This window comes from Lasioglossum baleicum, chromosome 9, assembly GCF_051020765.1.
Source record: "Lasioglossum baleicum chromosome 9, iyLasBale1, whole genome shotgun sequence".
NCBI lineage: Eukaryota > Metazoa > Arthropoda > Insecta > Hymenoptera > Halictidae > Lasioglossum > Lasioglossum baleicum.
In genome coordinates, this window is record NC_134937.1 from 4,537,986 (window position 1) to 4,556,581 (window position 18,596).

Sequence of the window (18,596 nt, forward strand, 5' to 3'; positions counted from 1 at the left end):
ATATATATATTGTATATATATACCTATAATATAATATATATGTTATATATTCAGTGTGTCCCACGAACTCTGTCCACTTGAATATCTTGGTAATTTCAAACAATACGAGAAAATGTTCCGTACAGAAGTTGTGAGGTTTAGGAAACTATATAATATGGTGTAAATAATATTCTTGCAAGGAGCAGAAGATATAGAGGTCCCCTTTGTTGTTTTAAATGGAATGTCCAATTTTTTATGCTTGATATCGATAGATTGGCGTACTCCGAGTATATATACGCGTCACGTGACCGGGCTGCGGCGTAAGCGTGGGGGAATAGCATCGTGGAAGGGAAAGAGTAGAGTGGGGACACAAGTTTGGCGACTCTTGTTAGACTATCTACCATGCATATACCCGCTAAAACAGCAAAAAACCTACCATTCTGCACCATAACCAGCGTTGCTTTGCTCCAGCAATTGAAAATCGTACTATCAGCAGAGAACAATCAGCCAACAGAATAGAAAAGAGAGACTGGGGACGGGATCGAAGGGCGCAGAAAATAATTCGTCACACCATAGTACCCATGATTTTTTGTATTGCAGAGGAAGCACACGTTTATTTACACAGTATATATTTCAATAATAATTCGTTACTTCGACGAATGACAATATGGATAACAAATCTCCGATGTGTGTTCGATGTTCTTCCATCTCGATCTTTATAGCCGAAAATTAAACCAATCAAACGTGCCGATATCAGTACAAAGATATCTCTACTCTCGCGAACGAAACGCTCCTCTTGCAAACATTTTATTCGATTCTCGCTTATAAATAAATAATTCTCTTGCTCTCGCGCGAAGCCTGACAGAGTTTGACTAGCATTGTTTCGAACAGAATCACGGTAACGTCATTTTCCTGCCGACCATTTTACGCGTGAACGAAAAGCGATTAATAAGTTTGAGCTACGACAGCATCGCCGCCGTGTTTAGTCTCGTTTACAGTCGTTCATGGTCGACATTTGGTTCGCGCCGAATCTCTCGGTTGTCTACGAGGTTCCCTCGATAAAATAGACAAATTATCGCAATTCTATGCTATGACGGGACGGGCGAAAAAAAAAAGAAAGAAAACTCAAGGAGAACTCAAGGATATTTATGAATGCGTACACTGCGTGCCGAACAAGAGAGTAGAAAGGGGGATACCCGAGAAAGAAGGAGGCAGAGAGACGAAGGGAGGAAAGACCGAAGAGAAAAGAATCAAGTCGCAGGGAGCATAGAAAGAGAAAAAAAAACGACCTACTGAAAAGCGTTTCCAAATCGTTCCACGGCAACAACGACAGAAAAATGCATTCGAGGAAAGCTCACTACGGGCCGATCAGATTAAATAAAACACGTTCCACCAGCAAGTTCCGTTTTCGTTCATTCGGTTTCTTCGACTTCTCACTATTCGGTTACGAATGACTAGTTCTCCTCGCCCCTGTCGCAAAATCGTTTCCAAAATGCAGCGAAAAGTCGCGCGATTCTGAGCAGACAGATTCCGCTTCGAAAAAAAACAAACTAATAGGCTGTTTCCCGTTAAGCCGAAATTGAACACCCGTTCGTTTATGATATTCGAATCTAAACGCTTTCGTTGTCTCTTGGACTAGTTCGATATTCGTTGGTTCGATGATTTTGATTTGCGCCAAGATTTCGTAGATGGTATCGATTAGATGTTCGACGCGATCATTTTGCTTTTCATTGTAATGGACCAATGAAACCAGTGAGTATGTGAATCGTGATTACAGCCGATCGAAGTTAGAGGCCCAATGTTCCACCACCTTCGTATTAGATTGCGTTTTGGTTTGCTTTTGTTTTTAAATCCCTTCTCGACCATTATTAAAGAGGCGCGTATACTGATCGTCTGTTACCTGGCACCTGCAACGTCGCCGAAGTCACTGTCGAACCTAAGCTGTTCGTTGCGGTGCACGCGTAAATGCCAGCGTCCTCTGAAACAATTAATTAGGGGTTAGTTGTGATAATAACAACATTTTTATTGCGGATATATTGCCGACTGCATTGCAAAATCTATTGGAACGGTCTGTACAGTTCCAGGTTAAACTTCACCTTACGAAACCAAAAATTTTCGACTCTTTTTTTTATGTAATCCTAGAGATTTTCACGATAAAATGCTGAAAATCCAAGTTTGAACGTTAGGACTTCACCGGTTCAAAAATCATACGTTTTTAAAGTTGAATGATTTTCTAATGGCCGTCTAAAGAGTTTAATGTTGCTATTAGGTTGTAACTGTGTCGATGCTACAGATGCGCACCATTCAAAATATGTTTCATTGATAAAGTTTGTTTTAAATAAATACTATTTTTCTCGTGATGCTATTAACACTTGGAAATCATTATAAAAATGTTCAAAACTCTTGAAAATGATAATGGTGCTATAGTTACGCTGCACAGTGTAGTTATTTAACATTATTTCTGTAATGATCCCAGTTTCGCCACTTTAAAACATTGCCTTCATAACATTTCTACATGATAAAACTTATACAATTTAATAGACTCTTGTATCATCTTTGTTTGTCTATTTATCAGACAATTTATTTTTAATCGATTATATCTACATACCTGGATAGGCTCGCACTATAGTCAGACGACAAACGCCGTTTCTATAGTGGATTTCATAGCTCGAAGAATTCTCGACGATTCTACCGTCCTTGGACCAAAGGATATTAGGCTGTGGTTCAGCTTGAACGATGCACTCAAATCTTGCTGTTTGTCCGCTCACAACGGCGATGTCTCTCAGTGGCTGTAGTTAAAATTTACAAAAATTATCAATTAGAATAGCAATTGACGATTGTATACGGGTAGTCTCAAAATTCCTTCAACATCCCGAAATGAGAGGTTCCTGAGATTATTTGAAAAATGGCGTCCACGGCTTTGTTAAGACATGTAGAATGAATAAGATAGAATAGCGTTGGTGTAATCGTTATTAATATCACAAAGTCAGTCTTCAAATTATATTTTTTATTGCAGAAAAAGTTCATTAACCGCTAATAAACCTCTAATTCCAATAATTCAATTTCCGCAAGATATACATATATGAGCCGCTTACAGGCCAAATCGATTAACTCCACTTTTTGAAATATTTTAAATTTACGTGCCAAAGCACTTGGTTCAGTCATAATTTTTTTACTTATAATAAATTTCACAAATAATACAGATTAACACCATTAAACAACAAAATTTTTTAACGCGAATTTCATTATTGCAACGATTTACATTAGAGTAAATTACATTAGAATTACATCAAAATGGCTTCTGAAATAAATTATTTATTATTCGGCGACACCAAAAAGAAATTTAGTCGTTTAATGGTGTTAATCTGTATTATTTGGGAAATTTATTATAAACTAGAGGGGAGTTGTTGCTCGCTCGCTTTGCGAGCTAGCGAGAGGGTTAGTAACTCACTGGCGAATGTTTATAATGTCGATAATGCAAACAGACGTCGATAATGTAAATTTCTATTAAACTATTGATTAAAAGCTGCGACGTTCTATTGAAATATTGATTAAAAGCTACGACGTTGGTTTTTTTGTTGTATTGAAATATGATTCTAAAAGCACTTTTAGTTTTTCCCGAATTTTCCATTTTTCCGTGATACTTTTCCAATTTTTTTAAAATCTAAAAACCTGATTCGGACTACAACGAACATTTAAAAAAAAAAATTAGCCAAATCGGTCCAGCCGTTCTCCCGTGATGTGACCAACGAACAGCATTTGATTTCTATTATATAGATAGAAAAAGTTATGACTGAACCAAGTGCTTTGTCGCTTAAATTTAAAATATTTCAAAAAGTGGAGTTAATCGATTTGGCCTGTGAACGGCTCAATTATAAAAAAGTTATTCTGTTTTAAAGGGCATACGAATACTTATATGGTATCTATCCTGTAAGAACAGAAGTTGGTGTACTTGAAATTACAACGTGAAGATACATTACCGTGATGAAAAGGGGAGCCTTCTTCGGTAGTATTTCGAGATAAGGTTGAATCACTTCTTTGCTCGAGGTCACTCCATTAGTCGTCGGCCACGGTGATCCTAGAATAATCATCTCGATTTAACTCGAGCCTCTTTAAACATTTGCGTACGTTTGTATTACACTTGGCAGAATAGAAATGTTTGTTTCTCATGATAAGACATTGCAAATTTTTAACGTATTAATCAGAACAGAAGTCAGTAACCGTGGCGCAAACAGTGGTAGTGACAAATTCAGGAGAGAAAGATGTGTAATATCCCTGTGGAATCAAAATGGAAGAACAGAAAATCGAAATGCGAGAGAACAAGGTTGCTGGAGAGAGAACTCGATGAAAAGCATTATTTATCTGATCACAGCAAATCAAAATAGAGGGTGCAAATGCATCATAAAATTCAAAGGCGTAAGAAGCAAAGGATTAACACTCTTCTTTAGGGTAATTACAATAAAGCAAGTCGAGTTCAAAATATTTCCAAACTCGATTCTTCGTTCTATTAATGCAAATAAAAGTCATTTGTGCAATAAACTTAACGAGTTATCGAAATTGAACAGATGTATTGAGCGCCTCATTTGTAAAAATTAAAGGCGTTTTTCCTGTCTCAATAAAATATGTGAAGTGTTAACGAATAATTACTTTGTAAATGTACGGCAAGTAAGCTCCATCAATTACCGGTGCCACGTTGTCACATACAGTGAGCCACGAAAGTATTTGAACGCACTTTAAAACAATATAACTTTTTTATAATTGTACCAAACGACCTGATGTCTTGTAAGCAATTAGAAGCATTGGTTTACTAAATGATGTGCAAAATAGATTTTCCAAAAATTACAATTTACAAGATTGCATGCAAAAATGGAAAGAGCATTTTTTGAAACTTTTTTATTTGGGCCCTTAATGAAAATTTAAAATATACGTTTTGTAAGATCTATGTTAATTATAAACATCCTGAAAGTTTCATCGAAATCGATTAACATACCCAAGAGCTACTTAAATGTGGTGAAAATCATATTTTTCGCGACTTTTGGACAGTTTCTGCTTAAAAATCCACAGATTCTTACATCTTTCGATGCGTGTCGTTTTTTCATGCGTCAACCGATTTCGATGAAATTTTTAGCATGTGTACCATATAACTAACATACATCTACAAAACACATATTTAAAATTTTTATTACGGGCTCTAATACGAAAGTTATAAATGGTGCCTCTTTTACTTTCTCATGTAATTCTTAACAATTGCAATTTTCTTCAAAATCTTTTTTGCATGTCATTTGGTAAATCAATTCTTCTAATTGCTCAAAAAAGTCAGGTCGTTTGTTCCGATCATAAAAAGGTTATACTGTGTGTTTTAAAGTGCGTTCAAATATTTTCGTAGTTCACTGTATGTATTTTAGTTGTTGAAAGAACAAATAAGAATATAGAGCATAATAAATTGCTATAGACACTGTAGAAAAGATATTTTAATTGTAAATGATTACACTTTTCGATAGTGTACGTAAAATAGGCGAATAACGTTAAAATATTGATTATAATCCGCAGTACTTGATTGAAAAAATAGCTACAAACTTTATAATCTAATACGCTCCTCTTTATGGACAAATTTTGCACTCAAAACATCCGTTTCAGCAAAAACCGTATACAGTACAAAAAGTAGAAATCTCAAGCTTTAAAATGGTTGTTTTTCACCAAATTTGGATACATTTTAACAAAGTTACAGCAGTTTTAATATTGAGCGAATTTTGAACTAGCTGTGGCCGCTGAAGTCGGGCATACAGCCCACTGTGCACTGCCTCGAAATGTCTTATTTTCAGCTCCCAATCATAACTTTTAGTAGACAGAGTTACCCAAAGCGAGATAAGTGGCTAGAGACGTAAACCAGAGGTCGGCAAGAAGTGCTCATTTCGGATGAAAAAAGGGGCGAAGCCCTCGAAAATCGGCCGAAATGAGCGCTTCTAGTCGACCTCGGACGTAAGCCAACGAAAACAGAAGAAGTAACGTTCAAATCGGTGCGAACGGTCGCAGAAGCAGGTGAGTACCTGCGGAGTCGACGTTGCTGGGTGGTCCAGTGGCACTACTGTATCGGGGGGAAAGGCTCGGTAAGCTTGGACTCAAGGAAAGCGGACTAGGCGTCGTGTGATCCCATCTGGACGGCGATGGTGAGCAGGGTATAACAAGGCTAGGTGCCGTCATCGTGGTCCCTCCATCGGTCGTGTGCCTTTTCCTCGCGTTTCTGATGTCCTCCGCTTCCGAGAACTCGCTCTCCGATGTCGGCTCCCATTTCACGGTCTTCGAGGTGCCGAACTTGCTCGTCGGTTTCCCGGATCGGTTCGAGGAGGTCGTTGTACCGGTCCTCTTCGCGAAGCCGTTCTCCTTTCTCGTGGTGAACTCGTGGACGATCGGCACCTCGATGTCGCTGCCGCGTCTCTGGCCTTGTATCGTTCTGTTTGTGCTGCTCACCGTTTTCTTGCCCTCGCCAGGCAACACGATGCCGAACTCGTACCCGAAGTCGTACTTGAAGTATATCAGCCCGGTGTCCGGGTCGATTTGCTTCGTCCCTGCGGTTGTCATTGCGCGCAGATGTTTATTATGTCCGACATCGACTAGCATTCGGTGACGTTAACTTCCATTTCATACGTTTTTACCGTTGAATTTACTATTCTCTTCATATTTTATTACTCTCGTTGCTGTGAAACCCGATGCTACTTCGACCGACTCTTAATCAATATATTTTCAGTAATATATGTAGCTTCGATGTTTCATGAATCGTGTTATAGTCAAATGTGTATGTGTTTCGAGATTGATATTCTTGAATAAAGGGACATGAAGCTTGCATATAGAGTCTGCGACCTCTTAATTAATTATTTGTTAGATTGTTTTCCTTTGCAGAATCTTTGAATATGATCAGCACGAGTAAAAGATTTGGAATATATTGCAATTCTGAAGAGTGAGCAGTTCAATAATTAACTTTTTTAATAAAATAATATAAATCAATATAATTCAGTCACGATTGACATTTCTCACTGCGATACAAAAGGGATAGAATCGACCGTAGCGATATAAATATTAATATTAACGAAAATTCAGTCATGGATCAGTATGCTAAGCTAAACATTACCATATGTTTCCTATGAAATTACTTTTGAATTTTTTGAAACTGTTCGTAAGAATAAATAATATACACATAGCATAAAAAATAAATATAAATAAATAAGATTATAAATATACAACAAAATATAATGTAAAATAAAAGAATGTATTAGTAATAATATCTGTAACTTTTTCTCAATTACGAAAATATAATATTTAACATTCTGCTGTAATATTTTTTAAAATTGACATTCATATTGTAGTACAGTTATCCTTAAAAATCAACGTAACTGTGTTAAATTTTTAATATTCGGAAAAAAGCAAAGATCAGACATTAACTAATTTGTTATATATTTACGCATGTGTAATAAAGTAAATAGAATTTGTTATTACAATAATGATCATAATCATAGTAGATTTTCTAAATAAGAATAGGCTTATCTTGGTTGTGTAGCAAATTTCTTCTCTTACAAATTAGTTTCTGTATAGATTAACTAATACACGAATCAATGCCTATAGAATGTGAAAAATCCTTGCTTTTTTAAATATTTAAAATTTATCAAGCGTACGTATACTCTTGTGACTAACGGCGTGTTCAAAATTACAGATTTTACTTCGCGTTAGTTCCTTTAAAAAATAATCTCAATATAGAAATATAAGGGGACATTCTTCTGTGAATGTTGCAAGAAACAATTTTCACGAATCTGTTTCAATTCATGGTACATCCAACGTTATAATTTTGTAAATTTTATATAGTTACTTTTTTATCATAAATTGATCCTCAGTTTTGCTTTGTCTAAAAAAAGGATTCAGCATTGAATAATAAAATATCACCCTCGAACACTCACGACTGAATACTTTGATATTTTGATTAACTTTCGTTTGGTTCCTCTTCCCTTCTATATTAAACAATTATGCAAATAGAATCAAATTTCGTAATGTGCAATTTAACCATTCGCCATTTTACCAATTTTCAATATAAAGTATTTATTTTGGTTTGGGAAATAACAATAAATATTCTAATTAAGAATTATCCGCACTTTCATAGAACATTATTATGTATGGTGAAAAAGGAACTTAATAAATTACAATGGCAGTTGATTTGTCATTAGAACTACCAAAATCTAAATGCGACTGATGTGTCTGCATAGCTTTATAATAATGACAAAACTGAATTTAATTATATTCATATAAATATCATATAACATAAAGATTTCTCATGGAAACGTTTTTATAATTTCTGTACTTGTAAAGCTCAAGTACAAGTTATTAGTTGTATTTGTTCAGGTTCCGTGTGATTTTTATTGTAATATGTGGGGTAAACTTTACCCGAGGAAACCAGAAATTGTTAACTTTTTTTTATATAAACCTGTAGATTTTTTCACGAGAAAATGTCGAAAATCCAAGTTTTATTGGCTTTTGTGGTTTGAACGGCCATTTAACGGTTTCGCTTGTTAAACGACGCGCTACGCTCACTACATACCAACATGGCGGCATTGGATTTTCGGCATTTCCTCGTTAAAATCTGCAGGATTATATTAAAAAGTTAAAAATTTCTGTTTCCTTAGGTGAAGTTTAACCTCTAATATGTGCTTAAATAAAGAAATTTATTCCAAAAATTTCTCATGGAAACGTTTTTATAATTTCTGTACTTATCAAAGAAAAATCAAGTACAAGTCATTAATTAAAATTCAGTCTTTATTTGGTTTTTATTGTCATATGTGTTTGAATAAAGTCGTGTAGACCTGTTCGGTAGTTCTAGTGATTGACAACGTTAGGCGTACCATAACTATGGACAGAATTCCTGAGAATTGTAGAATTCATCAAGATTTACAGAATAATAGCCCCTTAGGTTCCTTATGCAAGCTTCGAGATGTACTGTTGTTAAATCGATTACCGTGTTCCGAGACTCGTTTTTCCTCTCTGTACGTTCTTGGCTCGTCAGCATCGGCGGATCGGCTGTCGGCCGGATGTTTCAGGATCGGCTTGCCCTGCTTCAGATCCGACTGGATGTCGCTGACGAATTTCTCGGTTTTCGACTTGAAGCTGCTGGTCATGTCGCTCATGTGACGCGACGCGACGTCTGCGGATGTTTCAGATTTTTCGTGTTACGGGAGAAGAGAGCGATCTTGCCAGCGTATTCGAGCAAGCGAAGGAAAAGAATGAGACAGAGAGAAAGAGACACAGAGAAAGTTAATCGTGAAAAGACGATGCAAATGTGGCGACCAATAAAGTGAAAATGCGTCGAAGAATGGAATAGAAACAGAGAGACAGCTAGAAAGAGAACGATATATCTACATCTTGAAAATATAATCGATAACACACATTTCCCGACGTCGATCTATATCAGGGCTGGGCATTCTTGTTTCAATTGAGACGAGACTGTTCCCACCACAGCGCCCATTGTCCCCCACCAGCATCCGTCGTTACAATGAAGGAAGGACGCGCTTCGTCCGTCACAAGCAGTGCGCAGGCCTCGTGCATCGGAGCCACGAGCAGCGCCACCGAAAGGAAGCTTGGTGGGGGAAGTAAGCGTTTGAGGGGCCCCAACAGTGCCCAGCACTGATCTACATCGAAATGTGCCCGAAGCGTCCCTCGAAAACGCAATTATAGTAATCGAAAAATGGACACTGGCTCTGATTGCGATGAATTCAATGAAATTCAGAGCTTGCCACGTCATTTGCCCCGTTTACTACAATACGTTGCCCCCTGCGGCAAACCAGAGCGCCCCAACAGTAGAGAGCTCGTTGCTCGTGTCTGTTGAGCTTATCGAACAATGTGCACTAGTGGACAAAATTAAACAACATCCCGAAAATAATTGGGACAAGGACTTTCTATTGTATTTTTATTATATAACATTGTACGTGAAACAGGGCCATTTATTTATTACTAACAGGAACATTGGAGACGTTATAGAAAGAAATCTCTTTCCGGAAAAGGACTCTTTACTTAACTATGTTATGATTTGTTTCCAAAACTGCTCAAACTATCCGGGACTTACTCCCAACGAAGATGGCAAATAGAATGATATAATTTTTGTCTGGTATCTTTTCATAACAACGAAAGCAAAACCTTATTTTACTCGAAATACCAAACTCTATTTGAAATGTTCATCGCGAGTCTAACTCGTTATTGCACAACACGGGGTTAACCTGTTATTCCTGTAATTTTCAGGACGTCTCACAATTTCTTCCACCAGTGTACAAACTCTAAAAACCTCATAGAACTAGATTCAATAAACAACAGATTCCCTACAATCCTTCACGTCGTCTAACGGTCCCGAATCCTCCTCAAATCCCTCCGACAAGTAGCAAAAGCTGTCGCCGACAACTAAGCATGCGCAACAGAGACATTGACGAGATTCTTACGATTGGCAGCCTTCTTCACGTCGGTCCTCGAAATGAATCCAAATTCTGGCGGCGATCCAGGCTTCAATTCCTCCTGCTTGGAGTCGAAGTCCCTCTTGATTCTCATCTCGGACTCGGTCTTTCTGCGACTTTCGTCTCTGAGCTGGGTCATCGAGGTCTGTTTCTTGAGGACAGGCGGTCCCCTGTCGAACTCCATCGGCGACACCACGTGTTCCTGTCGGACAGGTGCGCTAGAAGACCTGGGCGACTTGATGGCAGGTGGCTGGACTTTTCTGTATCTTGGTTCCTCGGTGTCGCTGTCCGGCGGGGCCCATTTCGGCTTGATCCTGGTGTCAATGTCGCTCTCGTAGTCGGACTCCCTTAACTGACCCTGCACGAACTTCTTTGGGACCGGCACCTTGTACTGAGGCCTGTGTTTTTGAGCCTCGAAGCTGCTAAAATCTGGAGCGGTTTTCTGACCGTCGCCGAACTTGATCACCCTGCTGGTCTGCTCCATGGTGACGATCCTCCTGCTGTTCTCCGTGGACTCGTCCATCCTCACCGTCTTCTTCGTCTCCGTGCCGATAGCGTTGTGGAACGGCACTCCAGATCTGGCTTCGTAGTACTGAGGTTGTGGCTGAGGTGGAGGTGGAGGTTGAGGTTGCGGTGGCGGTGGAGCGTACGCTAGCTCCGGAGGAGAACCAGGCAAGAGGACCGTCTTCGGGGTGGTCGGCCGCTTTTCCTCCTTTCTCGACAGCTCCTTCGATCTCTGTTCACGCGTCGAGATCTCTTCGATCAGCAACGACTCCTTCGGCTTTCCTATCGGGAGAAAAGAGTCCCCGGTTGACCTCGGACGAGAGAAGACGAAGAAAGCGGACAGAGGTTGCACCTGGTGCTCGACCGGTTTCACACGACGTTGCCGTGATCTCGAATCTCAATGGCCGACGTGATCTCTTTGATTTCGACGAGCTCGGACATTGCTATCGGTGGACGATCGCGGGACCCGCGATTTTTCGGAAGGGTTTTACGATCTTTGTGTTTTTTTCTTTTTTTCGTTTTGTGTACTGTTTTTTGAGAACGAAGGTGAAACCAGCGTGATATAGTGACCAAGAAGAGAGTAGGCGATACATGTAGAAGAAGAAGGCGGGTTAGCCACGAGCTGGTGGAGGGTGAAGATATCAAGCGGGGAGATTGTAGTACGTACTTCGAGTGGCCGAGAAGAATAGAGAGAAGCAAGCGAAGCAGGAAGAGAGGAGAACTTGTCTTGCGAGGTAAACAACGAGAAGGGAAGAAAGCTTGCCAGGAGGACTACTTGTTGTAAGCTGGAAAAAAGTCGAAAAAGAATGAGACCCATTGACACAGCCTGTACCATTGTGTTCTATCGACAATCTTGGAAAGCTTTTCTCTTCACGTAAACGCGAATTTAGACTTTTCGTTTTGGATGTACCATACGTTCCGAATGATTCGTCTACAAAGAAAGGTGTAAAAATTATTTTCATCCAAAGCGGTTAGCGAACGAAGATCAGTTTCTACGTTTGAAGAATTGGCTGGATAATTCGCTCACAATGGAACAGAGAAACGACAGTGATAAACCTGTCCAAACGTTTTAATAAACTGCGGGGCCTCTATTACCCGAACCGATGATAACCGAACTATCGAATAGTTGCTCTCTTAAACAGTTCAACCTGAATCGGTCCACATAGAACACGATATACTGTACAAATTCGTGAACATTTTTTATCTGGATGCTGTAACCAGGTAATTGTTCTGTTTAGTTCGGATAATCGAGGTTCTACTGTACATACACACATACAAGATAATATCCATCATCGACGAGTTTGACATTTTTCCTTTTTTTCTAATATTTGATGACACTCTTTTACTAGTGTAAATAAGAAGTCTAAATATCATCCGCGATGTACATCCAAGTGAAGAAGTATAAATTCGCTTAAACTTTATTTATGATAGATTGTTTACGAGACCCATCGACCGTTAGGTTTGTATAGTAGAACTTCATTTATTGGCACTAACGTCATTTTAAAATTTCGGCGCACATCATTTCTTTTGTTATATGTGGAATTAATGTAGTACATATTCGAATGTGTTTGCAAACGTGATTTTTTCGGTATTATTTCTAATCTACATTATACCTCACTGTTTTAGAAAACATGTTTTCTGTGTACCTGGCCAAACGCGTTAATGTAATATGTTTCTCAATCTGTGCACCACAAACTATTCATTTTATTGTTATATTATAAAGTATTAGACTTAAAAATACATTGAAATATAATAGAATTAATTGAACAAGGATTACAAAATTATTCTCGCAATATTTTGGAATATAACCTATTGAATGTGCATTCCAATAATTATGAAAAATCGTTTGTAAATTGATCGTCTTTTATAATGAAGTAATATAAATAAAGTTCTACTGTAATTATGAACAGTTTTTGCTGTTACCGTTGCATTTGCATTCTATTCAAGCAACCGTAGCATTGTTGTGTTCATTAAGTTCGATTGTTTATTGTAGTCGTGATTGTTCATGTTTTCGATTGGTACCATATTGATAGCAACCTGGTATTATTCACCTACTGAGTAAGGTATATTTCTTAAGATTTCGCACAACTTTTATCGTAAGCGCAGTAGTTCATTTATTTAATCAATTCCATTAGAAAGTGGTGATCTCTACAATTGTGAATTAATATTGTGGAAAATGGAAAAAGTGTACTATGCTTGGAGAGAGAAAGCAAAGTTTCGGTAGCAGAGAAACTGTTTTTCAAGAATTATTCAATATCCATAAACGAAAGATTGCAGAGAACGACGAAAAGTATGCACGGAACGAAATTATTTCTTAATTGTTTAACACTGTCACTATGTTATTGTGCAAGATAATTCAGTAGAAATAGTACCTTTTCTTGGTTAAACTTCACCTTAAGGACCCAGAAATTTTAGACTTCTTTTTATACAATCCTGTAGAGTTTGGCGAGATAATTCCGAAAATCCAAGTTTTAATATTAGGAATTCGCTGGTTCAAAAGTTATGCGTGTTTATGGTTGAGCGATTTTGGTGTTTTGGTATTTTCTTGCCCAAATCTACTGGATAACATGGGAAAATGGCAAAAATTTCTGGTTACGCCAGGAAAAGTTCAACCGTATAGTGTATACTATAAATACGTTCATACTCTATAAAACATTTTTCATAAATTGTTTTGTTTTATCTTTATCTGATTGAGTTCGTTGAAAACAAACATCGCATAAGTTGAATCCCTAAACTTTTGTTTATAAGAGTGTGTATTTTAATTTCCTTAATGTAGTTATCAAACTAACAACATGTATTTTGAATTGTCCAGATTTCACGCCTTACTGTCTACTTTCTGCTCTATTGTTTTGATATGTTTGAAGTTCGAAATTAAGGTCTAATTTATTGAGAATCGTAAATACCTGGACCAGCGAGATTAGGTTTCACGGGTCTGAAAGTCTGATCGTCGCTTTCGTAGCCTCGGGGCTTCCAAAGGGGTGGTATTCTGCCATCATAATCGCTCTCGTAGTCGCTTTCACGAAATTCATTCTTCACGAATTTCGAAGGACTCGGAGAAGGCGGGAAAATCTTTTTCGATGTTTCGAATTTTTTCTGCGACTGGTCCGTGGAATAAACAGTTTCCTACAAAAAGATAAAACATTTTGTTTAAATAATTTCACGATTTATTGCAACGCTTCGGCGACACAGAATCTTTAACAACAAATACTATCACTAAAAATGTCTTTCCAAACTATTCAGGTGTTATAATTCGTCTATAATAAATATTTAGTGGGCTGGAAATCGAATAAAAATTCAATTTCATACGACTAATCTAATTTGGCAAAGTATGTTATAAAAATATTCATCAGCGTTCCTTACTAAAATTATATTTTCAATCAGACCTAGGCATTGTAATAATCAAATGCTTACCAACTGATGACTAGATTATAAAATTTAATGCAAATTCATGTTGTTGTAGGTTGATGAAAGGAATTAATTCATTAAATTAAAAATTAAATAAAAGAGCAACCCATTCTATAAAATTGTTCCTTGCAAAATTTCTTAAAAAATGTAATACAGCAAACGTGATATTCAATGATGAAGAGAATTAAAATGCACAATTTAAAAAGCAATATTCATGTATCATTAACGCAATCTAAACTGGAATTTCTTTCCCCATATTATTTCCAAAATAAAAATAATAAAATACATGAACTAGTAATTTCATCTAACATATCAACTATCTTGAACACAGGTTTGCATTCTACAAATTCTTTAACAAACTAAACAAACTATTCACATCACAAACAGGACATGGATTAATTCTATTTATCATATATTAATCTAAATGGGCAACTGTCAGCCATGTCTCTGCATCCTGCTAAAAAACCAGACACAATTCACAGGAACCATGCGTGAAAACGTACATTAGAAATCAACCTAGAAGTCAGCAACGTACAATTATAGCTCATAAGTCACTCTGTGGGTTAGTTATAGCAGCACACAACGAAAGCGAAGTCACACACGCTGCCGAACCTTCGTGGACATGAATCTCGACGGAGAACTGCCGGAGGAGCTGTAGCTCTTCTCCAAGAAGCAGCTGTGTTGCTGATATGGACCGGGTTGCTGTGCAGGCTTAGCAACCGGTGCAACTGGCGCAGGAGCGAAGGACTGCATCTTCTGCTGTTGCTGACGGCTGTCGTAGCTCTTGCTTTCGAAGAACTCCGAACGGCTTTCCGAGTAAGAGGATCTTGTCTCCATGTGGGAGCTAGTAGAAGAGGACTCGTGTTTTCCAAAAGTCTTCTGCATCGACGCGACAGAACTCTTCTGTTGGAAAGGTTCATCAGTGTCAGCCATGTACCCGCTTTCCTGTTGGAACGTCTTCACTTTGAACTTCGGGGACTCCGGTTTCTTGACTGTGGGACTTTTAGGCGTTGGACTTTTCATGGCCGGTTGAACGTAGATTGGAGGAGAACCAGGCTTCAGCTCTATCGGAGCTGGCTGGACCACTTGGAACTTTTGTTGTTGCTGCTGCTGCTGCTGCTGTTTGAACTCCTGCTTCTTCACGGTGGTCTGTCTCCTGCACGTTTCTTGCTCCTTACTGATCATCGACGATGACAGAGTTGGTGCCGGTGGTACCTCGAATTTAGAAGGGGGCAGAGGTTCAGGCTCGGTGGACCGTGGCCTGGTCGGCTGTTTAAGCACTGGGGGCTGAACTCTTCTGTAACGTGGCTCCTCGGTGTCGCTCTCGTAGGGCCTCCATTTCGCCTTCAGATGACCGTCTATATCTGATTCGTAGTCGCTTTCCTGAGTGAAGGCACCTTTGACAAACTTGGTAGGAGCTGGTGGAGGAGTTACCTTCGGCGCCTTCGTCACCTGCGGCGCAGGGACAGGTTTGAATGGGAACGGTTCTAAAGATTCTGCAGGAACTGGTTGCTTGGCTGGTATAGGTGGGGGAGTCATGCGAACGTCCTTCGGTGGCAGTGCAGGAGGTTCTTCTCGTTTAGGTGCTGGGGAGATGGTCCTCATAGCTGCTGGAGCGACCCTCGGCGGCTGATACTCTCGAGACGCTTCGAAACTCTTCTCTATCTTCTCGACCTTCTTCTCCATGACTACCGGCGCTGGTATGTACCCTATCTCCGGGGGTGGACCAGGCTCCAGGATGATCTGACCGGTTGTCGGAATCGGCTCCGGTGGATGGTACACCGGAGGCATTGGTTTCTTCGGTGGTTCAACGCTTCTGACCAAGCCAGGAGCCTTGAGGTCGTCCGCGGCTGACCACTTCTTCGAGCTGAACTGCTCGATCTTCTCGGACACCTCTGACTTCTTCACATCGCACTCGCTGGAGTACTTCTCGTACAGGGACTTCTCCTCGATCTTGTTCACCATGTGGTCCACTTTGATCGTCTCGGCGTTATAAATGATCGGCTGGATCTTCGGGGGCGACGGAGCTCTCTTCACGAGCTTCTCTGTCGTCTCCTGCTTCGAGCTCCAGGAGCGTCTCTCCAGACTGCTCGAGGATTCGGTGCTGATCTTCTTGATCCCGCCTTCGGGCGTTTCCTCCACTTCCCGTTTGAATTCCTTCGTCGAGGTCTTGTAGTCTTCCGCGGGCACCTGCCACTCGTGCTTGAACTTGGGGACCGTGTCCTCCTGCGGCGGCCAGGACTTCCTAGAAGAGTCTGCACACTTTTTTGCCCAGGACTTCTCCATCGCCAGCGCGTCCGCCGATGGTCTAGGCGAGGAGGACCTGAGGATCTCCTGATGACTGGAAGCAGCCGAGTGACACCTGTACTCGGACAGGTCGGTGGACACGTGCGATCTTGTTTCCACGTCCGACGAAGAGGACCATGGTCTGCTCGGAGACGTTGGCCTCAGACTCGGTACGAAGTCCTTCTTCTCGTGCACGTCTTTCTTCACGCATAGGTCTTCGACTATCTCCTTCCTATCGAGTTCGAACGGTGGTGGTGGCATCGAGAACGTTGGCGCGGGTTTAGGGGGTTCGCTGATCTTCGGAGAGGCTGTCGGGAAGATTTTCACACCGCCGATGGGGGCATCGATGGGGGACAGGGTCTTCTCGAAGGACTCCTGGAGCTGTTTAGCTTTCACCGATACGTCAGGACGTTTTTTTTTCATCTCCTCCGGCTTCGGCATGTACCCGATCTCTGGCGGTGGTTCTGGTTGAAGGTTGAAGCCGCCCATCAACACCTCGGAGCTCTCCATCTTGCTCTCCGTCTTGGACGTCATCAGAGAGCCTTGAAAGGACGAGGACCCGGAACTGAATGTCTCTTGCACGACTGTTTTCTTCGTCTCCACCGGTGTTGCCTTGTAGCTATCGTACGGGAAGTCGAACAGCTTGTTGTCCACTCCTCTGGACGGGCCTCCGCCTTGCTCCAATTTAGTGAAGATCTCGTGGACTGCTTTCTTCGAGGTCTGGAACTCTGCGGGTTTCGGCTCCGGCTTCTTTACCTCCTGGAAACTCGTGGTCTTTTCGTAGTTCTTCGTCAGCTTGCCAACCTTCACATCGTGACCGTCTGTCTCATCCACCAGCTTGATCATCTCTTTCGGCCCCTTCGGCGCTGTCTCCATTGTTGACTCCTTAGTCATTGACTCGAAGAAACTCAGAGCGTCTTTCTTAGCTATTGTTGACGTCTCTATGTTCTCGTTCTGGATCGTCGATTTCTCCTCGATGATCTCGGCCTTTGGTGCTATGGTCGGCTCCTCGCGAATCATTTGTTTCAGCACAGATTCCGTTTCCCTTTTAGGCTCCACCACGGGTGGCGTCTTGTGCTCCAGCTTCATGTGGTACTTTTGCTCGGATTTGGTTTCCGTTTGATGGGACTCGATGGTGGACGAGATCGTTTCCGAACGAGACATTTCTGGCTTATCGATTTTCTCTACCGTGCGTGTCGTTTGCGACATCGATGAGGATGTCACGCTTGGCGGTGGCTTTATTATGGGACACGGTTGGATCGTTGTAATCGGTGTGTACTCGCTTGTCAGTTTCGTGGAAAATGCTTCGCTCTTCTTTGCGTCGGACTAAATGCGATAGAAAGGAATTTAAACGGTGTTCTTCGTCGAAAGTACTGTGAATAATTGTAGTTGTTTCGGATTGAAAGTACATATTACAGGGAAGATTATAATTTTCATGGGATTAGCATATTTTATGTTAACCCTCTGACGGCGGAGTCCGGGTCTACATTGACCCGGAGAATCAAAATCGTCATTCAATTACTCAGTTATCGGTGAATTAATGAAATGAAGTGTCTAAAATATGTACCTGCAAGGATATATCTTAAAAAATTGATAAATAAAGCAGAGAAAAGTCCCAGTTATCAATTATATTAGGTTGGAGGGAAAGTTCTGTCAAAATCATTTGATCAATTTATAAAAATATGTATTTAATATTATTCAATGACATAATTTCCATTTTGTAACAGCTTGTTGCCATCTTTCAGAGAACCTGTTAATTTTTGTTTCCCAATGACTCACTAGCAACATGTGTTTTCGATTTACAAGCAAAATTATTTGCTTATTTAAAATACGACAGACTTTCCCTTTTTCTCGCAGAATTTCATAATTTATCCGAATTTCTCAAAAAAAAGTAGTAGACATTCCATTGAAAAAAATGAAGGTGACCCTCGTATCCCGATAAAA

General features: G+C 40.1%; 1 protein-coding gene across 19 annotated transcripts in view; it reads right to left on the minus strand.

The window, feature by feature from the left end:
* Sls (sallimus) overlaps positions 1-18,596 on the minus strand; it is a 335,820-nt gene that overhangs the window by 203,887 nt on the left and 113,337 nt on the right. For 15 of the 19 annotated variants that reach the window (XM_076431149.1, XM_076431143.1, XM_076431152.1 and 12 more), the window contains 8 exons: positions 14,979-17,978; positions 13,865-14,084; positions 10,446-11,243; positions 8,975-9,160; positions 6,027-6,545; positions 3,960-4,057; positions 2,588-2,768; positions 1,880-1,957 (listed from right to left, as the gene is read on the minus strand). In XM_076431149.1, coding sequence (XP_076287264.1) covers positions 1,880-1,957; positions 2,588-2,768; positions 3,960-4,057; positions 6,027-6,545; positions 8,975-9,160; positions 10,446-11,243; positions 13,865-14,084; positions 14,979-17,978 — 5,080 coding nt within the window. Of the gene's footprint in view, positions 1-1,879; positions 1,958-2,587; positions 2,769-3,959; positions 4,058-6,026; positions 6,546-8,974; positions 9,161-10,445; positions 11,244-11,628; positions 11,647-13,864; positions 14,085-14,978; positions 17,979-18,596 lie in introns of those variants that run through there. The other 4 variants (XM_076431137.1, XM_076431140.1, XM_076431150.1 and 1 more) reach the window with 4 other exon arrangements.